At 33.9% G+C, this 24,216-nt stretch overlaps 1 protein-coding gene across 8 annotated transcripts in view; it reads right to left on the reverse strand.

Annotated features, from left to right (window-relative positions):
- The window catches only part of LOC143255250 (transmembrane protein 245-like), a 54,490-nt gene extending 35,890 nt beyond the window's left edge, over positions 1–18,600 (reverse strand). The window contains exons 1-3 of one of the 8 annotated variants that reach the window (XM_076510619.1): positions 18,250–18,322; positions 17,331–17,390; positions 7,627–7,718 (exon numbers count right to left, since the gene is read on the reverse strand). In XM_076510619.1, the coding sequence (XP_076366734.1) occupies positions 7,627–7,686 (60 nt within the window). In that variant the 5' untranslated portion in view covers positions 7,687–7,718; positions 17,331–17,390; positions 18,250–18,322. Of the gene's footprint in view, positions 1–7,626; positions 7,719–17,312; positions 17,504–18,249 lie in introns of those variants that run through there. The other 7 variants (XM_076510618.1, XM_076510621.1, XM_076510616.1 and 4 more) reach the window with 7 other exon arrangements.
- Positions 18,601–24,216: the final 5,616 nt, after the last annotated feature.

The following is a 24,216-nucleotide window of genomic DNA, read 5'->3' on the forward strand; positions in this document are numbered from 1 at the left end:
TTTATTGATTCCACAACATATAATACACTTATTGAATGTTACTGTTGCAATATGGGAAACAGTTTTGTTCATCTCATAGGTTATTTTATTGATTTCACAACACATGATGCACTTATTGAATGTTACTGTTGCAATATGGGAAAACAGTTTTGTACATCTTATGGGTTATTTTATTGATTCCACAACACATGATACACTTATTGAATGTTACTGTTGCAATATGGGAAAACAGTTTTGTACATCTCATAGGTTATTTTATTGATTCCACAACACATGATACACTATTGAATGTTACTGTTGCAATATGGGAAAACAGTTTTGTATATCTTGAAACCATTCATTATCAATATAGGAACATTATACAATCATGTTTTGTATTATGACCACATCTGTAGAGAATACACCTATATCTAGTGCCTTATAATAATTAACATATAATCTCCAAGTTAGTTACTTTTTCCACACATCACAAATATATTATTTAAAACACAGAAACATACATAACTTATCTCTTTGAAATCTTGATTATAAAAACTCTTTTTAATAGAATCACTCTGTATTAACATTCCATCCCTCACCTGTGACTTCAGTATAAAACATGAGAATTTTTCATTTTATCACTACTAACATCTTTAAAACACAAAGTACATGTATCTGAAATCTCAGTAAGTTTTACTCAACAGGGTTTTATGTCAGAGTTTTATTTCAGAAAATACTGTGCAAGAGAAGCACAATATTGAACAAGTTATAAAGATGCTTGGTAACTGATATGATTGACTTCACTGAAAAACTTTGCTTTGAAATGTGTATTTTTCTCTTTATAGCACTGATAAAACGACCATTTCCTTTACATCTAAATCTTTCATTAATGCTTTCTTGCCAGACATAGAACTGGCAATAACATATGGCTGCCTTCAAAGATTAAATCTTTGCCATGTCTCACAATAGTTCAGTAACAGTTTTTTGAAAATTATTTTTCTGAAATCAGTATCATATTCCATTACATATTGTACTTTTTTTAACCATTGAATAGTGCACAAAAGAGTGCCATTCAATCTGTAAAAAACTTTGTACTTCATATGCTCTGAGATCAGTTCCTGGCAAAAGATAAGAGTACATTTCTTAAATTTCAGTATAGGCCAACTTATACACAACTAAAATCATAGTTATTGTAGTACTCTACACTGTACAATATATAAAATGTATTGTAAAATAATACACACAGACGTTTTTGGTCGATGTGCATAACAATGGAAAATATGGTGGCACATGTTTAAAACTTTGCTAAGAAAATCATTGATTGTGGAAAAATGAAAATTATATAAGATAACCCTTTATACGGGCAGGTTTTTCATAAAAATTTAACCCAATTTTCAAATTCATATAAATGCTCTATATTTATATACTTAAAGGGTTATTAAGTCTTAAGTTACTGATGTTGGATAAGCCAAGAAGTTTCTTTATTTTAAGCTTATTATATTATTTTATTTACACAAATACATCACATAATAATCTTAGATCAGAGATTTACAAAATTCTGTATTTCATGCCAAAATTACAACTTAATTCAACCTACAACACTTGTAAATTATTCATAACAAAAACTGAAGCATCTCTAACCTGAATTTTTTTAAGAAGAGAAAATTGCAAAGTTTTGAGAAAGTTTTATTTTTATATGGGAAACTTATATTACAGAAAACTGAAACTTTCCTGGTGTCTTATATTGTAGTAATCAGGTTTAAATCAGTATAGCAGGAAGTAGGTATCTCTACATATTTTAAAATTTAATTAAGATGTATTAGAGGTGAGAAATATTGGTTTTTGTAATAATCATAAATTTTAACTAAAAATTACTCACAATAATTTTATTATTTTTAATTAAATAAAGGAAAAAACATTCACTAAAATAATACATTTTCATGCAAAAATATGCCTCATGAAATAATATTTTAATGTCTACACAAAACATTTTATGTATAAGAAAAAGTCATAGTGTAAAAAATCACTATTTTGTGGTTCATCATTGATTGTTTCATTTGTTTTTGAATTTGGTGTAAAGCTACACTAGGGCAATCTGTGCTGACCATACCTAATTTAGCAGTTTAAAACTAGAGGGAAGGTAACTAGTCATCACCACCCACCACCAACTCTTGGGCTACTCTTTTACCAACGAATACTGAGATTGACCATTACATTATAATGCCCCATAGATGAAAGGGCGAGTATGTTTAGTGTGAGGAAGATTTGAACCCACAGTTTATCATTGAACAGTTAATGATTGGTTAAGTGTCAAAAACTGTTGTATTCTCTTTCTCTCTTCTATTTTCAGTTTTATTAAAAGCTGATTAATCAGCAATATCACATAATGCATTTAGTTGATATTCTCAGACCTACATGTAAATTTCAAGTATAACATTTCATTGAATATTTTGAAATCATTTTAAAAATCATTAATTTATGAACAGGATTTAGAAATTATTTAAAATAGATGTTTAAAATTTGCCAAAGGACTGTAATCTCCTTTAGTTTTGGTTGGCAGTTAGCTGAGTACATAGAAAAAGGCTAAATAAAAATGTTTGCAGCAAAATATTGTGGAGCCAAATAACATTAATTATTGAGGGCACATACCAACCATCACCCCTTGGTCCTGACATCTATGCAGTATGTAAATATTTTATGTAATTGTGTTTTCAGTAATGAAAATAGTTTTATGTATTAAATAGTAAATATTGATGGTAAAAATTGTGAAATATTTTAATTTAGAAATCTACTTTTTAAACACTTATGTCTTTATATCAAAGTTATAATTTTCCTAAAATGAAAATGTATTTCTGATAGGTACTTACCTCCCTCCTTTCACAAGATTAGCTATTCTCATTCAGTGCTGCCCTCTCTGTGCACTTTTTATTTATGCAGTACTTACCTATCTTCACAAGATTAGGTAGAATCCCACATTAAGAAGGAGAAAGGAGAGGTGCAAGAGAACAATAGAACCATTCCTGGAAGCATCTGAAGGACACCCTTTACCATGAAAGAGTGAGATCCACTGATCAGAGTATGGAAATCACACCACTTCTGAGCCAGGTATAGCCTTCGTCCATGTACAGAAAATCATAAAATACAAGGGTGGAAATCACAAAGTGTAGAGTGGCTAAGGTGAGTTGAACTGTGCTTGTCAAATCAACTACATCCAAAATCTCCTCTACGGTGTACTGACATCAATGCTAGGGTAAGATGAGGATCATACTGTCTTCACTTTCAACCAAAGAATCATGGATTAAGATACACACCAATTCCTGGATGCTACACAAGAATCAAAACCCTATAGCAAACTAAGACTGACCATCCTACATCAAAAGAATGGATTCAACTTGTGCAAGGACTTATGCTAGTTGGTTCACTCAAGTACAACATCTCAATGCTGAGAACTAATATCTATGCAAAGATAAGATGAGAGTTTCCAATCAAAAGAGATGAACTATATGTGTGACAAATCAACTCCAGGTGGTATGGAATGTGTAACAGGAGGTCCATCAACCTTAATGTGATAGATTAATTTACTGTATGTATGAAAAAATAGGAGGCCATGTCTACCAATATGGCAACAAATCAACTCCAGTGTTTGTGGGTATTGTTAAATATGCAAATAGTATAAAGAGGCCATGTCATCCAGGAAGGAGATGGATCAACTCCTGTGGTTGTATAAATAGTGTCAGGAAACCACATCATCTAGGAAGGAGATGGATCAACTCCTGTGATAGTGTAAATAGTATCAGGAAGCAATGTCCACCAGTAATGGGTTGGATCAAATCCAGTGGAGGCCATGTTGCATCTACACCAGCAGAACAGCACCACTATACTCTCACTTGAATGGTTATAGCCAAATGTTTAGTGGAAACCTTCATGGTCTACCATTCCAGCAGCTTGAAACTAGTAAGTGGTAAGGACTTCCATGCTCCACTTGAAGGGGTGGTAAAAACGTATTGAAGGCTCCAGAGGACAATCATCACCAGAGACAGATCTCTTTGCTCAAGAGATGACACAGATAGGCAGCTATCTCAATCTGCATTATCCATGTAGTCCATGTATGGTATAGTCTGGAACAGATTTGTTTATAAAGCAATTATCACAAGGTATATAACCTTCTAGCAATTTTGTGGAACACCTTATCTCTGTGGTTACCACGCAGAGTCACAGACAAGAGCATGCAGCCAACATGGATTGTACAGCAGATTTTTGTTAAAGAATATCTTGCCATAGAGCAGGATCCAAGAGACAAATTTGATGCAAGGGGGCCTGCAAGAGAACAAAGCATTAATACTGACTTACCCATTGGCATAGCCACACTGACATTTGAAGTATCACCACAGATGGTAGATGAAACCCTGAGGATACAGAAATTGTGATGTGATGGAGATAATGAGAGATAAAAATTGGTGTAATGATCAGCATGGCTGATTACAGAATCTCCTTTAAAAGTCGACCAAGATAAAATGCAAGGGAAAAGGTGAGATGTCACATTTGATGTGAGGTAACACAGAAGAACCAAAGATGGAAAGAGGACAAGAGGAATAAGCCAACTAGTTGAAACAACAAGTCCAATGAAAAGGGTAGAGAGAGAAAGATCCCAAGAGGTAGAGGGTTGCCAGGAATAAGAACACTTGAAGGAAACCAGGCAGGCAATATAAGAACAAAGTGGATGCACTGGGCACAAAAATGTATGTAGATCATGATGAGAGTAAAATAAAAAATAACAGGATGGGAAATGGACAAAAGGGGAGTTATTCTCATGAGTCAATGAAGTTGTGTGAAGGAAGGAACACTATATATAAAAGAGAAAACATGTTGAGTGGTACAGTGTGCAAAGAAAAGCTATAGCAAATATAACTGATCAAAAACATCTGCAGGACAAGAGGAAAAGAAAATACACTTTAAGGGATAGATGAAACAATGAATACGAGTCAATGGACTCAAACAGAGGAAAGTAGTGGAACAGGATACAGCATTATTGTCCCAATCCAAAAGTACTGGATGAAAAAGCAGCCAACTTATTTGGAAAAGACAGATCAAACAAGTAAGGGCAGGGGAAGGGTAGATCCTGTGATAACGAGAAAAGAAATAGTGGTATGGGATATGGCTGCCAAAACCTAGAAATCAAGAAGATGAAAGACTCCTTCTCAAAGACCATGAAAGAAACTTAGAGACATAAGCATCCATTGGACAAGAAGCCAGAACCCTTCTAAGCCATGGCCCAGGTGTAAAAACATTCCATATCTGCTGATACACAGTGATGGTTGAAGGGTGAAAAGAATGAGCTAAATAAAATGACACATGACCTGAGAAACCAGATTTTCTTGCAAGGGATATGACAAAAACCAGGTATGAAGATGAAAGATGCAAAGTATGGAAGGCAGAACCAGCAACTGTGGTTGATGAAGGAAGTCCAGAAGAATAGGAGAGGGAAAAAGGTAAACAACCAAAACTGTAGTAAGTGAGAAAGCCACGGTTGAAAAGGGCAAGTAATGAACAATCATAAAGAATATGCATGGAGTGATATGTATGAGGAAGAATACCCAATGATGTAACTGGATAGAAGAATAAACGTAAATAACTTGCTCAACCAATCCTAGGTGAAGGCATGTGGAACAGAAGATGAAAAAAAGTTATTGGTGATTAAGGGAGGTGGCAAATGTGTTGATATAGCAGACATCCCACCAAATGCATAGTCAATGAAAAACAAGAAGATGAAGGAGTCACTCCATTAGGTAAACCTGGTCTGATCAGTAAAGACAATTTGCCCCAAGGTGAAATCACCCAGTACTTGAAAACCTTCAAATAAGGATGATGATAATGGGCCCAAAAAAAATCTGAGGTAAGAAATGCAGGGATATCAACTGGTTAACCCTTATATGAGCCACCTTTGTGGTATCATCAGAGTGGATCATGACCAACAGACCCATGAAAATAGAAAGAAATTTTCCAAAGCCCAACAAACAGCAAGGAGTTTGAGGAAATTGATAAGATAATGTTCCACCACAAACCAATGAGCAACATCCAACCACCAACAGAATTCACCCTCAAGCAAGATGGAAGGTAGATGGGAGGATCCAAAGGATTCCAAGCAAGGATCCAGTGAAGGGACCATACAAGCCTGACCGAGGGGTATAAGAGGAGTCAAAGACCACACAACACATCCCCAAAAACATAGAACCTCATGTGTAGAAAAAAATGGGACCATATAGATTCCATAGACAATAAGTTGGGAGAATACTATGAAGATAAGCATCATGACTCAAGAGATCCTAGCAACAAATAAACTATGTTAGCAGGGACAGGCCCAAAGACGACAGATGGCCAACGTGGGTGTGAGAATGGAGAGAACATCCATGGAAAAAACAATCAGGGACCCTATGAAGAGCCACTGACAAAAGATGGATCAAGGAGAGATACTGCAATATAATCTTCATAGTAAAACAAAAATGGGAATGCATGGTATCAGTTGGGTGTACGAGAAATTCAGGACCTGCCACCCAAATAGGCAAAACTGAACCCAATAATAGGTGGTCCATATAAGGACAGACCACACACTAATGACAGTGAGTGGACTTATTCTTGTGGAGGACAAGGTATAGTAATGATGTCCCCAATAAGGGAGGCAAAACACAAAATGTGAACCAAAATATCAGAGAACAGAGGAAATCCAAGTAAGGTTGGGAGGTTGAATCATGTAAAAGAAATGAACTTGGGTCAGAAATTTTCAGAGCAAAAGAAAAATATCACATACTTGAGAAATATAATCCAAAAATCTGATGATGGCTAAATAGAATCCTCAGGCAGAATGTGGGAAAGCACATCAAACTTTGAGAAGAGGACAAACTATCAAAATCCTCATTGGTGTGGCAAGAAATCCAAGGGCATAGGAGGAAGAGAAGCAGTGGAAGAAAAACAAAGAGTTGTCCACATAACACTCAATCTTCACACAAATAAATGCCAATAGGTCACCTATACCTGTGGCCTGAAGATTGGTTTGAGACAAATTAAGGGACTAGAAGTGGTAATGTGACCTTCAGAATGGATGATCAAAATCATACAAATAATCAAAATATTTGGCAACAAAACACAGGTAAATAAATGCTTTCAAAATGGAAGTGAAAATCCTTAGAAATTTTATGGAATAAAGTGCCAATTAATCAAAAGAAAATCACACTGAGTCAGAATTGATATAAAAAAAAGATGTCTGAACTCAAGCACTGTTAAACAAGAAGAGAAGGTTTGTTTAAGGAGATTAAAGGGAATTGCATGCATCATATGAGTCATATTCCTACTGGTTTAAAAATTGTGCATGATGATTTGCATGAGAGACAGGAAGGAGTGGAAGGCTTGTAGCATGCATAAATAAGTTATATAGAAGACAGCACTTAACAGAAATAAGTAATCTTGCAAGAGAGGGACTACTATATTGAAATGTCATATGCTCATTGCATTTCTTTAAAAATGCAATGCAATACAAGGAAAAAATAAGGTTTCATATTTTGCTTAATATACTGCTAATTAGTTAAGACAACCTTTATTTGCATTGCATTAAGATAATATCTGACTGATTTTACAAACTTTATGTTAACTTACTGAAAAAACATCTTCTTTGTCATCAGAAGTCAACCAAATCAGATGCTTTTTAAAATTCATGACGATGATGGGATCATTTGGTTGTTCACTACCTGTCAAGTTTTCACAATATATAAATAACTGTATTTATTCCATAGAGCTAACTGCTTAAAACACACTATGCTAAGTAAAACAGATATTTGTTTGGTTAAATGTATGCATGGTACATTCCTGTTAAACATGGGAACTAAAAAATATATATATTTTGTGAAAATAATTACATTTTAATGAAGTTAAGTAGTAAAATAAGTAAAATCATAAGGAAGGACTGCATTAGAAACAGCAAATCTAAACCTCTGACTAAATATATTAATTTACCTCAAAAACAAGCCAAAACAAAAAATGCTGCATCAATTGAAAAAAAAACCAAGGTTACAAGCTACAATGTGGGATTATGAAAGATACCCTAGGTTTTGGAGGTGACTGAAGAATTAGGACCCAAATAGTGGTGGAGATACACCATCTATCAGTCTTAATCTCCATTCACCAGTCTCACATAAGAAATAAAAAATAGCAATATATATAGAATTAGATATAGAAATTAGGAAAGCGAAATGTGTGTGCTCAAGCCCACAACGTCTCACATCTATATCACCCTTCACTTCCTGCAGACAGTTGTATGAAGGTGACTGCTCTCCCAAATAAATAATTAATTAAAATAAAATTAAAAATAAAGAAACAAGATACTACCATTTGAGGTTAAGTAAGATTAAAAGTTACCTCTTGATGTTATAATTCCAATTCTAGCCCCCAGTATGATAGAAGGGCACTAATTGATAGCACAGCAAATGAACTGTTCCAGCATGAAGCATCCCATCCACCTGTCCAAACTAGCATAGCTCCCAACCACCACTCATTCATCTAGTCTACTGTGACAATCATGTTCTAAATAAGCCTTTATATGCTACACTTTGCCACATCTTTTGGGATATTTTCAATTGATTCAGATTTGTTTGTTTTTGTTTTGGCTTGTTTTCGAGTTAAAATAACAAATTTATAAGTGTGTGTGTACATATACTAAAATATCCTGCAAATAGAAAAATAAACTCAAATTATAAAGTTTATTTTGGTACACTTAGTATCCTTCTACAGTTAATTAAAAGCTACTGCACAGTCTTTACAAAATATAAATATGTAATGCTATATTTTAAGGTGTAGCTGTTTCACTGTTTATTTCTAATAGAAACCACTATGTTATTCCAACCTAAGCAACAATAAGGTAAGTGATATCCAAGTCAAAGTGTGCTTTAAAACATAATAAACTTTAAATTAAGAAGCTCTGTGTGCATGTTTGACTTTTTATTTCACTATGGGTGCAATTAAGACATCAGGTACAATGGTAGAAAAGAGTGTTAAAACTCATTTAACTGTGAAAAAATTAATGCAGACAAAAAATAATAATAAATCAATTTATTTATTTAAGATGATACCTATAACCTTATGACTTTGGCTTGATCCTTAATATTGTTATAGCAATCTATATTTATATAAAATATGCATTTAGACAAAAGTACCCTAACTCTTACTAGAAGAATACTCCCTCAAAGCAATTGTTCACTTAACCAAATACACCAGATTTGTGATACAGTAAGAAAAATCTGTGTTTAACAACTATCCTTAACACTAAAACCAATAAGTCTCTATCCACTCTAAGATCTAGTGGATCTAAGAAAACCAAATATAATCACATCAAATACGTCTTTGCTTCTTGAAACAAATTCCAAGAGCTAAGTAGAACAAAGAAAGATGATAACCAATCTTCCAAATCTCAAATGAGTCTTTTCTGGTGAACCTAGTGTTTGTCAAGCCTTCATACATTATTATAGGCAAAAACATCATCTATGCACAATGTTATCAGTCTCCCATTCTTGCCAATACTAAACACAGATGTTTCTATCTTTTAAAAACTTTCAATCTACTCATTTACTAAGTGGGTGTGTCACCATATGAGGTTGTTCCCCTAAATGCACACTTCCTGTCAGTAATGTGAATATTTGTAATGTGACAAAATGCAATGGAGAGTCCAGAGGCATGCCAACAGCAAAGAACATGAAAACCACATTTTGAAAAGTAGACCATTCCTGATTTAATCAATCAAAAGGATAGAAAGGATGGGCAGCTATCCCCTTATGCTTTACCCCTGCAAGTCCATGGGTTACTGCAGTCTGGAATAGGCATATTTATGAAGCAAATATATCATGAGAAAACCTACTAGTGATCTTATAAAACCCCAATCTCTGCAGTGTGTGTGTTATTGGCCATGAATTTGCATCTTGGTTGGACAGTGTAGATTTGAGAAGGTAGCATACCTGGGCAGGCAACATTCACCACTGAGCAGGATCCATAACCTAAATGGTATGTGCTACTGGAAGGAAAGAAAAAATGCATAGAAAAATTAAGTGAAATAGTAACAGCCACACCAAAGTTTGAAAGATGGTGGAAGGCTGAAGTAGTACCCCAATGAAGAAGAAACAGTCACCCAACAAAGATAGTGAGGGATAAATGTATGAGGTGTAGTCCACATGCCTGACTGAAGAAATTTCATCAAACAGAAAAAATTAAGATGAGATGCCACAGAAAAAGTAAAGTACCTGAAGTGAGGCAATAACACCTGGAACAGATTTTAGAAAGGAGGAGGTAAGGAGGAATACATCAATCTAATCATCTGCTGACAAATCCAATTTGTAAGGGTAGAAGGAGAAATGTCACACACAGAAAATTGTTGCAAAAGGATGAAAGAGAGGAATGAAAACCACAGAAAGAGACCATGTAGGCAATGTAAAAAACAAATAGCACATACATGACCTAAAAGTCTATTTGAATCAGACTGGAATAAAAAGTGGAAAATGAAGGGAAGTGAAATCAGCAAGAAAGTAGTCTTGAGTAGGAAAGATCAATCCAAATAAAGGAGAAAATACGTGGAATGAACAGCAAATAAGAAATGTAAATAGCAAAAATATCAGAAAGATGATGCACAAGCAAGAGGGGGTAAAAATAAGATGTAAGTGATATGTTAATTAAGGAAAATGAGGACAAAGGTTCAAACAGTGGAACTGCAAAGCAATGAAGAACCACCCAATGAGGAAGTGTGTGTATCCAGAAGGAACACAATAAAATGGAAATGATAGAAGAGGAAAACTCCAAATATTAGAGGGAAAAACAGAAGATCTTGAATAGGGCTACTCAATAACCAGCTAAAGAAGAACCAGAAGCCCCTTAATTAAATAGCCGAGTAAAAAAACCTGTAATATGTGGAACAAGAAGGAGAAACTCTGATTCAAAGACCAATGGCAGAAGATGTTCTAATTGCAGTAATAAATCTCAAGAGGAGATTGAATGGTCAAATATAAAAGAAAAGTGACACACAATACAATCTGGAACAACTTGTCAAAGACCTAATAAATGGCAGGCAGGAAGTTGTAGGGTGATAAGAGCAGGATGGAAAACCAGTGACTTGGTTTGATGAAGTGATAGGAAGATGTAATGGAGGTGTAGTTTAGAGCTGAATGAGATAAGGAAACCAAGGTTGCACCAGCCAATAAGGAGCAGTCTGAAGGATCTTACACAAAGTGACATGGATGACTAAAATCACCCCAGGAAAGAGTTAGGTGGTGGAATAAACATAAAGGTACTAGTTGGCCCAATCCAGACTTAAATCATCCATAGCCAGGGCCGAACAATGAGAAATAACAAATCAAAAAAGAAGTAACTTGGTGTTGAGGAAAGTGGTAAAGGCATCCAGATGAGGAGTACCTTAATTACTGTATAGCCATCTGAAAACCTGAAGGTCAAGAGACCACACCATGGAATAAATCATGTTGGGTGTAGAAAAGCAATATACTACAATGTTGAAAGCACCTGGAACCCAGCACCAAGAAAATGAATCTGCAGCAAGTGGGCCTCATAAAGGAATTCTAATGTTTGCCTACATTGGGAATGGGTGCCTTCATGGTGATTAATATACACCACAACCATGGAACTGTCTGAATGGATCAGGATGAGTCAGTTTCATACAATAGAAAGAAAATAATTTAAATTACATTGTTCTGCCAGAAGCTCCAAAATGTTGATATGGTAACACTTTTCAATTGGTGACCAAAAGCCTCCCAATGACAAAAACATATATCACAATCTGTAGAGAGAAGCATCTGTGAACTATGCAAATTTTGATAAGTTGGAGGAAGAGGTACCCTCACTGTCATGTTGCCCTTGTTCAACCTCAAATGCATATCATCTACAAGGAAAGGAGAAAGGGTAATTATGGAGTCCAAGGGATTCAAAGTAATATTTTATTGGTCACGTAGAGTCCACTGAAGAGAACACATATGCTTCTGACTCAAAAGGAAAAGGGTTTCCATAGAAGCTTAAGTTCCCAAAAGTTATAGAACCTTGTGTGAAGAAAGAGAGGAAGCAGCAAGGGTGTGAAGAACTCAAAGCTTAATTAAACAAAGATAAAGCAGAAAATGTTGGATCCAACTTAAATAAGTGTTGAAAAATACACCAAACTTGATAAGATACTGGGTAGGCATAAGAAAAGTCTTTTCCAATTTGAAAATCCAACCAACAAGTGTTGCTACTGTTAGTAGCAGTTTGTGTATTGAGAAGATTCCAGTTCAGAAAAAACTAACAAGAGCCAGTCATCTTTCTGGCAGTGTAAATGTTACAATCAATAATTAAATGATGCTAAAGCAAGCCTGAAAGACAAGGTGCAAAACTGATACAAAACCCTGTAGAAGACAAACCAAAGAAAACAAAGGGACTGATGAAAAACAGGAATATAGAAATAAGTATAAAGACATCTACCTTGGTCATTCACAGTGCTGTAGAAAAAACCCAATTAAGTGTGAAAGAGGACTCCATGGTAAAACAAGGAAGATCTGAAAACTGGTTGAAGTGATTCAGATTAACCATAGGATACCTATGACAAAAAAACTGAAGTAGAAACCTGGGATAGATTGGCTGAAAGGCTTGAGAGTTCCTTGTAATAGAAGTCGTTAGAGCCTTAGGTAAACACTGAATGGTTATGAGATCCCAAGACAGCAGGAAGAATATCAGTACAGGAAAAATGTTGGAGAAGGAAAGGAAAGAGATGGAAATTCCATATGATAAGACAGATCAACCAAGGATCAGTACTGGATTCCTACCAAAAGTGGGCAAATGCACCTCTACTAGATTGGAAACCACCTGAGAGTTACCACAGCTACTGGTAATGATGAATCCAACATATGCCAAAATGTCACACAAACCTCAGACAGTAGGAACTAGTAAACTATAGGAGGGTACAGAACAAAAAACAATTATTGGAAAGAGCATGGGATCAGAATAAGACAAATGAGAAACCAAAAACAAAAAAGTCAAATGTTGTCTTACAAATTCCACATGATTCCAAATACTCAGAAATATCTCCAAAAATAACCTGATGAAGAAAAGGAGTTATCTATAAGTCACAAAGATTACTGAAAAGTAGAATGCATGTTGACAAGACAGCATCCTTCCAAATAAGGTCAAAACACCAAAGAAAACAAGCACATGGATAGGATTAAGGAAAACAGTCATGCTTATGTGGAGGTAATGAGAAGAAAGGTATCCCAAAAACCCTTCAGGGGATCAGTGAAGTGTTTTAGAAAGGAGGTGTATGATGGAAAAGTAAAGTAGGAGAGTTTTAAGGGTAATACAAAGACAGTAAAACTGGGTGTGTGAAAAACATGTGTGTTCTTCCTAACACAGATATAAAAACCACATTTTTAGTGTTGGAAATCTGCAGACATATAGCTGTATCATTATAACAACATGAAACCTATAAAGACATAATTAGTAAATCAGTAGACTTTGCTAATGACATTGAACTCTTGGATATTTATAGGTGTATTGACAATGTTGAGGTATTAAAGCATAGTTTAGATTAACATTTAAACAATGGGTAGCAGCATCAATTGATAATGGCTGCCCTTTAGGGGTTAACTAATATGTTAGTCAAATATTTGGCAAATGCCTTTTATTTAAAGTGAGATCAAAGTAGTAGATTTGGTTATCAAAACTGGTTTCCAAATTTAATATAGATGGGAAACTACTTAACAATGCAACTAAAGAAAGAGATCTTAGCAAAAAGGTACCTCTATACAACTCACTAGTTAAGCTTCCTTGGAATATTGTTTACAGTGTTGGATTTCTTTTCTTAGAAAAAACATGGGCTTATTGGGAAAGGTTCAAAAGAGGAAGAGGTTACTAGAATGATTCCAGGAATGGAAGAGTTCTCTTATACGGATAAGATAAAATCTGTAAATTATTCTCTCATCAAAAAAGAATAGTAAGGAGAGATCTTACTGATATTTACAAGATATCTATAGAGACTAATAGGATAAAGGCCCGAATTACTTGGAGTTGTATTCTGAAAATAATAGTGTGAGAGAATGCAGATTTAATATTAGGAAAAGACAGCTTAGGTTCCTGTACAGTTTTATTTTTCTGACAGGATGAACAGTTTGTAGAATGGTTTTCCATTGGCATTGCTGCTGGCACTTTAGAGAAGTTTACAAGGGTTATCAGTTATTTCCTGAGTGAAAAAAAAAAATCAATGATATGTTTTAATTTTTCTTTTCTCAAAGGTTGGTGTAAAATGGCAGCTTTTGAACATCAGATGTTCCATTGTTCTTCATTTTCTATATTAATGAATATTTTATTGTCATCTCTGCACACCTGTTAGTAACTAGTTTGCTTACAGCTCTTTGGTTGAGGGAAAATGGAATTCTAGGTCCATCATTAAGATATGAATGTGAGAACAGCAGTCTTACATCCTCAGTTCAAAGAGAAAATGAATATCAAGTGTTCACACTTTTAAATAATTAAATAACTTGGCACTGAAAACAGTGTGTGTTAGAGAAAATACAAGCTAATTATGACTTCACTTAGTACATGGTAATGAGTAAAATATATGAACAAAGCTAGTTTCACCCAATGCTAGGAGTTTAGTTATAAAGATAGTTCATCCCAACTCAAAAGTTACATTAAGATATTATTCATTTACATATCTTGCAAATAATACTGACTAGTGTTTGAAAGAAAATAGCTTAACTATTTATCTTACTTAACCACCAATTCTTAGCACTAATTATTGTTATTGTTTTTTTAATAAGAACTGTAAATTTTCCCTTATGCTAAACCAACACAGATACATTGAAGTTTAAAAGAAATTGAGTATTCAAAAATATCAACATGTAAAAATGATAATATCTGATGTAACACAAATTGTGGTCTTAAGTAACCCAAAGCAACACTTTGAAATGTCTAGACTTGTAAATGAGTGCCTCAGTATCCCATATATCCACTCCAATAGGTCTTGAAACATTCAGTATATTGATTCTGTCTTTGCTACCCTACACTCCAAAATATGAAAGTAACCATCAGAGGTTGCATCAGAAACATCTGGGACTACCCAGCAAGGCACCTTTCAGCCTCACATTCTTACGAAATGATTGTTTGTAAAAGTTCAGGGTCTAAAACAGTGCTTCTACTTCTGCTTCATAATTCCCTATTCCAGTGTTCTCAAATATTAACATAGTTTTAAAGCAGTGTAAGTGTGCTTTATCACCCTCAAAAACTCCTGACTAACACCGAATTTCTTTATATAATAGCAATATTTCATCCGCTCCAACTAATGCTGTTTTGATGAAACTCATTGGATTTCATCTAATATGTGCATATTGAGCTAGTTAATGAGTGCCTCAATATCCAACAGAATTATTTCACTAAATCTTGGAACAATCAAGATGTTGGACACTTCTCCATTACACTATACTCCCAATCATGAAAGCAATGATTAAAGGTTGCATCAAGAACACATATGAATATTTAGTAAGGCATCTTTCATCAACAAGTTCTTGATGAAAGATTAAGGATGTGGATTTAGTTTTTCCCACTGCATGCAAAAACTTTGGATCTAAGACAGACTTCTTCTAGTCCTTGCTACAATCTCAAATTTAATACTCCATTCAACCATAATTTTCTACTCTCTACCACAAGTTCCTCTATGATCTCAGAAAGTCTCCTCCTATAATCAAACTTCACAAAAGTTACAATACCAAATAGCCAAAAAAAAAAAAAAGACATTTTCAACATAAACTGTACAATTACAAATATTTTATCATATCAGTAAAATGTTAGTATATAACTAGAAAATACTATTCAGGTGCATTGGTATCAAACATATAAGTTTAAAGTATCCATAGGATACAGCTTCTATAAATTTCAATCAAACATGAAATGCAAAAAGAAAACAATAAAACACATGTAAACAAAATATAAATTTAATAAAAATATGTATATTTGTTTCCAGCTGGCTCACTTGTGTTTCTCACTGCAACTTTAACTGATTTCTGGGATTAAAGGAATGTTTTCTAAATATATCCATGTATGATGAAAACAAAAGAATTAAGCCTGTTAATTAAATTCATTTCATACAGTACTTTTGTACATTTGCTAATAGAACTTGCATACTTTATGAATAGTCTTTTTGACTTAAGCCTATACCAAAACTTATTTTGCACACACTTGTTAACTTGTATAATCTAGCTCATAATAATTACATTTATTACAATTATAATTACAAATTATTATTATAGTCTCACTGAAATATACTATGATTTATATAAAGATGCATTCAGTAGGTCAAACATGTGACAACTATATAAGCTGGGCAATGCTTCACAATTTAATTGTAATCTTTTGAAACTAGTTTTTACAATAGCATTGTATTGATGAGATTGAAAAAGAAGAAAGTTACTTTAGGTGGTGTTTAATTAATGACCAAGTGATGTCTTGCTTGTTTGCTTTATCAACACTTCTTAGCACATCAGTGTTAAATATTCATTTTAATCAATGCACCTTACTTTTTATTACATGAATAAACAAGTTCTGGAATCTTTGTGTGTATACTTTGAGCATATTTGTTTCTACATATTTGAAATACACATTGTTTTATTTCTAATAACAGCCTGAATTGTCAGAAGAGTATTTCAAATTGTATATCAAAACATATCTGGGTAACTGGACAAAATTGTAGATGGTTGCAGTCTAGTTCATGTCATTACTCTAACAGTAGAAATAATGAATCCAAGTTACCAGATGTAGCAAGACACTATTTAGACACCACTTCCATATAAAATAAAACAATAATTTAATTTTCTCCTTTATATGGCCTATATATATCTAGGCCTACTACATTACAATGAACTGTATATATCAAGGCTTACTACATTACATAAATTGTATAGATATAGACCTATTTTATTAAAATTTTAAATCTACTCCACTATTTGACCTGCTTAGATCTAGGTTTATTTTATAACATTGTAAAGTTTTACAAGTTTAGCACCCCTCTAAAACTATTAGGTGTCTAAATGTCCTACTATGTCAATGTTTTGAGGTGTCTATATTGTCCAGTACGAGAAATAATATCTGGTCAGAGATCAATATTACCAACAATAAAATGGTTGAAACACTGCAATGTTTTGTACTCTTAATAACTTAGGGTGAGGTTTATCATTTTAAGCAAAAAATATATCAGCTTATGTGGTAAATAAAGTCTTCTTGTTTGTATGTCTCTTCAAGAATTAAATCATTTAACCAGGAAAACCAAATTATACACTTACTATTTCAGAAATTCTTACCCTGAACTTCACAATTTTCCTTTTTCTTAGCTTCAATCAGAAATCCTGCTACAAGCAGTACTAGAAAACACAAGAAGACAGGAACTTGCAACAAGCCACAAAAAGCAGCAAAATGAAACATACAGACACACCATACTATTACAGAGATCCAACGTAAGATGGTTTGTGATATCGGTGTACACCAAAAGTTGACAAGTATAATGTAACTTAGTAGCAGAGTGAATACCTGAAGGAAATTATGTAAAAGCCATTTAAAAGAAAAGTTAACTACAAACTAACATTTTGATAAATTATAATTAAGCAAAACATATTAATATATTAAACAAAACTCGAATATATAAGCAAATGCCATCAAAAAAAGAAACTATGTAACTTTCAAATTTATCAGTAGTGATTTCACCTTAAACCTCTAATGGATGAAGACATTAAAATTAAAATAGATGATAAACACTATTCTTCTAACTCTAACACATAAAGCACTGATAATCCTTGTTCTTTATACATGTGTCAACCTTACAGCAGGCCTACACTATCTCATAATTTATGGCAGAACATAGTCATAGAAATTTTGGTTTTTCATTTTGCATACAAATATTGTCTTTGTGTGTCATTTCTAACTATGTAAGAAATTAATTTGTATTTTACACTGTAATTCCAAACTCAAGTCTTCCATAATTTAGTGTATTAGCTATTTTGCTACTCTGTACATAAAAATACTTATGAGTACTTGTAATATATTTAAAAAAGTCAGTTATACAAGTCAATATCCATTATATGTGATCATTTCATAAACATTATAAAAACTATACAACTCATACAAAAAGTTAATTTTTTATTATCAAGATCAAATAACATTGGAAAAACCCTTAAAGATAATATCAAAAAATTACTTAAATTACTTAAAATGTATTCAACTTACCAAAACAGTAGATTTTTGTAAGATGCTTAGTAGAAAAGCTATACTATGAAAGGTTACCATCAAAACTGCCACTATGTCCACAGGAAAAAAATGAAAATATACTAACACAGCTGGTATTCCAACAAAAATTACCAAAAGTACCAACATGTACTTTAAAATGAAATATCCTAATCTTTCAGACATATAATTAGTCAAAATACCAGGGAAATAAAAAAACTGTAGAGTAACAGATGCATTTCTTTCCTGCAAATCTTGAATCCATTCTTTAAGAAAGTGTGCTATCTTCTGTTTGAAAGGATGGAGAACTGATCCAAATAAAACAGCCCATAGTAAAGGTTGCAAAAATGGCTTGAAGATAAAGTACACTGCTACTGCCACTAATATGACGAATCCCACAAAGAGATTTACAGCAGCACTGTAAAATGCCTGTTTTAATAATTTTTTGTTTACATTAAAGTAAAAAAAAATCATTTTCAAAATTTCTCTTCCAGAAAATAATCCTCCAGTTTTCTTCACTCTCATCAATTAAAACCTGTAAAAAATACAAATTGGTGATAGTTTTACATTAAAATATTTCATCTTAAAGATATATTTTTAATTACCTATTTATAAGATATATTGTCACTTTTGATAACTAATATTATTCAAAAAATGTTCCTAATTTTTGTAAACACATGATGACAGTGAGGAGCAATGTGTGTACCAAGTTTGTTCAATTATCACTAGAAACATAAGAAAGTAAGCCAGGGAGAATTATTCAGTTCAGTGCACACTAAAAAAATAAAAAAACATGAAAAAAATCAACATTAAACTGCAAGTTTTTTCATTCATACACCTATCCAAAATACATTAAAAACAGGGATAATGTAACATAGCAGAATATATATGTCACAGCTCAGTCAAACCATTTCAAAAATGTATAACTTCCATAATATCACTTATAATCTTATGAATACCAAAAGACATGTTTATATAGTTAGCACCTTATAATTAAATTATAATTTAATCTAGCTCAACAAATTATATTATTTGAAACTTCAAAAAAGCTTTTGAAGTTATGCTGCCTAATTCATCTTGCACACTTATGTCAGTTCCATTATAACTGGCCCGACATGGCCAAGCGTATTAAGGCGGGCGACTCGTAATCTGAGGGTCGCGCGTTCGCGTCCCCGTCGCGCCAAACATGCTCGCCCTTTCAGCCGTTGGGGCGTTATAATGTTACAGTCAATCCCACTATTCGTTGGTAAAAGAGTAGCCCAAGAGTTGGTGGTGGGTGGTGATGACTAGCTGCCTTCCTAGTCTTACACTACTAAATTAGGAACGGCTAGCACAGATTGCCCTCGCGTAGCTTTGTGCAAAATTCAAAAACAAACAAACTCCATTATAACACTATCTGAAAATAACCTTCTAAGGAATTTTATAGTTTTAACTGAAACAAATGCAACAACCTCATGGATTTTTACATAATAATGCATAAGACTTGTAACTCAAAATAAAATTCTAATTTTCTTTGAGTTTTAAGAGAAATTGAAAATGTATATATAAAACGTTAACCAAAATATATATATATATATATATTATTCCTTTCAACAGGCGCACTTTCTTTTCCAGTTTTTCCAGCTTACAAAACACTCGTAGATGTGCTAGTCGTACGTTGTTTACGTGAAAAGAATGTTGTTTTCTGCATTCAATATATCATGGTAAAATACCATTTCATGGATACAGAATGAAATATCAAAATAACGTTTTTACAAAAGCTTTTAGTTATCGAACGATTTACAAATGAAATATCGAAATAATATACAAAACAGTCAAAAGTACGAAAAGTTAAGCTGGTAAAAATAGGTAACAGCAACAGTGTAAACATCAGTCCAATCCAGTTACTATGCCAGACAGCTTGAATCTTGAAATTAACTGTCTACAGGGTGGCCCGTAAGTCCCTACCAATCCATATATCTTATGTATGTGTGTGCTGTCCCTCATTCTCTGCATAATATTATGCGACGCCATGTTCTGTGATACATTTTCCTCAACATAGCAGGAGTTATTGTTCCAAATGCCGCGGTAACAGCTGCCATCAACTCATCATTAGTATTATAACGTTGTTTATAACAACATATGGATAGGTAGGAACTTACGGGCCACCCTGTATATTATGCATCTATGATGCAAATTAGTAAACTAATTTTAAATTTTAATTATGTCCATTATCTCTCACAAGATTCATTTAGTTTTCATAATGGTTAGGTACACATGTATTGTTACTACTACTAGAACAATTTATGACACTTGCATGCTTGTTTCATCATTTCGTCATGCGGCAGTTTTTCTTTTGGTTTTTGTTTGGTTTTGTTGTTTTTTTTACAAATAATCAGTACCGTAATGCAAAATAAAGAACTGAGAGACGCGTTTATGAAAGTGGTAAAATTATTAGTATTTATTACATCACCAATACATAAAAACACATACTTCAGAAATAATAGCTGTAAATTGCAATGGTAATTAAAATCTACAATTGAAAATATCACAATAAAAAATAATTTTCTCTCACATTTTTGAATTCTTGAATAACTTATCAATAGAATTTCCAACATTGGTCCACAGTGAGATCCTTGGATTTGGCTAATCTTCTTCGTATATCAGTTGCTGAACGACAACACCTGAAATATTTCTGTACATAATTATCTGGTTTCCAGTTTTGAATCAGAGGCCCGTGAAATTTAATGAACATGAGATTTGTCACATGGTTGATTAACAACCTAGAACTTGTTTTCGCAATGATAAAATTCATGTTTCTAACGCCTCGTTCGCATTCGAAGAACTGCATGGGATGACTTTTGAACACCTGATCTCATGGAATATGGCGCCCACAGTTATCTAGAAAGTATCTGCACGTTGTAATTTTTTTTTAATGGTAATCTGAAATTCTTACAGAAGGGTTCTATTTCCTCTTATCTAAAATTCGGATTTATCTCTGCTGATCAATCATTGACTTCTCAAGTACAGTGCTCAGAAATTATGTTTGGAACGAAAATACAGTGGAACCCCTCTAATCAGGCCAGTTTGTCTCAGTCCCGAAGGTGGCTGCTTTAGAGGGGTTCCACTGTACATAATTAGGGATTATGTAAACAAAAAAAGGAACTGTAATTAAATGACCGCTTTCAAGGGGTGACTGAATCTGAGGGGTGGCTTCTTAGAGGGGTTCCACTGTAGTAATGTCTATCAATGACCCATTTGGTTCACGAGAAGAAGTTGGTGTGAATAACTATTGTTACATATTGTTTATGATACTGATTAAAACTTGACTACGAATGATTGAAACAGTCTTATTGTTATCTATTAGTGTTAGCAATGAAACTCATTTTCTTAATGGCATTCTCTACTTCTAAAGCCTTTTCACTATTGTGTTATTTCACTGTTTCTAAACACCGTATGCTGCGTGGAATTAACTTACCTGCATGAACTATTGTAATATCCCTTTTTTAAACAAGAAGGCTAAGTTATAAATGTTAACTAAACCAAAACGGGCCGTATTTATATTACCGGAAACTAATCATTTATCGGTTACTGTTTGAGTATGGTTGAATAGGACGTTCATAAGCTCTGATACATTTTACCGCTAAATTCTGGGAGATAACTTATAGTTTAATATCTAATAAGTTTACTCTACACAACCATGTCGTAAATATTTTCTTTCGCCTTTATATGGTTACTTTAGAAAATGCTTGCTGCAATCACAGTACGACAAACAAGCCGACAAATTTTACACAACTGTGTTTTCTAATGCTAAGAGTAGCAATTTATTACTTTATTTCCTAAAGGTTTCTACTTCAGCCATTAACAGTAAAATAACTTTAAGAAGTAGGTGTGAAAAAATTGGAAGTAGAAATTCTCAGCAGGTTTACTTTGGAACTTCATGGTCCATACTGAAGAGTCTCAACAGCACTATTAATTTTGGTTTGCCGAGTTTCTAAGTCAGTTGCTAACGATATAACAACTACAGAAAATAAGTGTGGAAAGGAGAGAAGTATAGCCTTTGACTACAAGTTGTTTGGAATCTTGTGATCAGTACTAACAACACTGCACATTTTATTTTGCAATACTTTATTTCATTATATTTTGATAACTTGTCTAAAACCTGAATGAAAGGGTTAATAATTCCTTCTTCTAGAGGTGAGCAAAATTTTACGAAGTTTACAATTTGTAAGGTCAGTTCGTTCGAAATAGTGAGGGAATCAGTGGCGTATTTATGTAGGAGCTAAAGGGGGATCAGTCCCAGGGCTCATTGATAATTTTATTCCATATAAAATCATATGGGAAGTAAGGCCTACAAAAGTTATTATCTCCTGGGCCCTCATAACCTTAAATCCGCTACTGGAGAGAACGGCGTTCCGCTAAAAGAAAAAGAAAAGAAGGAGAGAAACGCTGTTCCCACGCGTTCCTCTACCACTACATCACTGCAAATTCGACTCGTAATCCGAGTGTCGCGTGTTCGAATCACCGTCACACCAGATATATCGTAGGAGCATTATAATATACGATCAATCCCACTATTCGTTGGTAAAAGAGTAACCCAACAGTTGGCGGTGGGTGGTGATGACCAGCTGACTCCCCTCTAGTCTCAAATTGCTAAATTAGGGACGGCTAGCGCAGATATCTCTCGTGTAGCTTTGCGCGAAATTCAAAACAAACCAAACCACTGCGAATACTGATTTTGTGACAACTAGTTTTCAAATATAAAACTGATTAGTGACAATGATAGAAAAGAGAAAAGAGGGAATAGATCGTTTGGGAATTTCGCACAAAGCTACTCGAGGGCTATCTGTGCTAGCCGTCCCTATTTTAGCAGTATAAGACTAGAGGGAAGGCAGCTAGTCATCACCACCCACCGCCAACTCTTGGGCTACTCTTTTACCAACGAATAGTGGGATTGACCATCACATTATACGCCCCCACGGCTGGGAGGGCGAGCATGTTTAGCGCGACGCGGGCGCGAACCCGCGACCCTCGGATTACGAGTCGCACGCCTTACGCGCTAGGCCATGCCGGACCAGGAAGAGATCGTAAATTGTACAGTCATTTGGGGTCATTCAAAAAGTATAAACTGTCATGGAAAGTGAGAGGATGTCTACTTACAGAGAGTAGAGAGATCACGAACAGTGTTACATAAAATACAAATTACAATGAAAACTAATTACATCTCAAAAACATTTATTGTGATTTAAAATACTTGATATGAATTAAAAACATCTTTAAGAACAAAAAGTTTGCTAGCATAATGTATATGTACCATTACTGCATGTATGTATGTGAGTTTTCTCACAGTAAAGTCACATTGGGCTATTTGCGGAGTCCACCGCCATTACTGCATAATAACTTGTTTAGTCAGGTTATACATGTATGCTAAGATACGTATTTCGTAAACTCTCATTCTCTCTACGTGATAAGACTTGCCAAATTTGATTTTTTTTTTCTTTTTCTGCGAAGAAAAGTTGGGGCGGTGCCCTCCAGTACTTGAATTAGATAGTGTTGAACCTAATAACAAAATCCACCAATCAGAAAAAACATTTGTAACAAAACCTTTCGTAAAAATGTGACGGCAACTTGAATGCTGTAACGAAATGTCCGAGGCTCTTTTAGACCTGATAGAAATGTGTTAGAAACTACTTATAGTACATATAGATGTAAGTTTTTTACACAAAGATGAAAATAATATACCTTAGAACATAATGTTTTATAATTTTGAATAGCATTTACACAGTTTAAATTATAGCACAGCCCTAATCCTAACAACAGTGATAGTAACTGTGGACAAAAGTTCTAAAGTTAGTAATAATACTATGAGTAATAGTTATACACCTCTCTTTCTCATAAATGTTATATTAAACATTAATTATTACCGGTGAAAAATGAAAACAGTTAACGCTTTTTCTACAGTAGCTCTTCAAAAATCTGTTACAGGAAAAG

This window comes from Tachypleus tridentatus, chromosome 7 (genome assembly GCF_004210375.1).
Source record: "Tachypleus tridentatus isolate NWPU-2018 chromosome 7, ASM421037v1, whole genome shotgun sequence".
NCBI classification, from domain to species: Eukaryota; Metazoa; Arthropoda; class Merostomata; order Xiphosura; family Limulidae; genus Tachypleus; species Tachypleus tridentatus.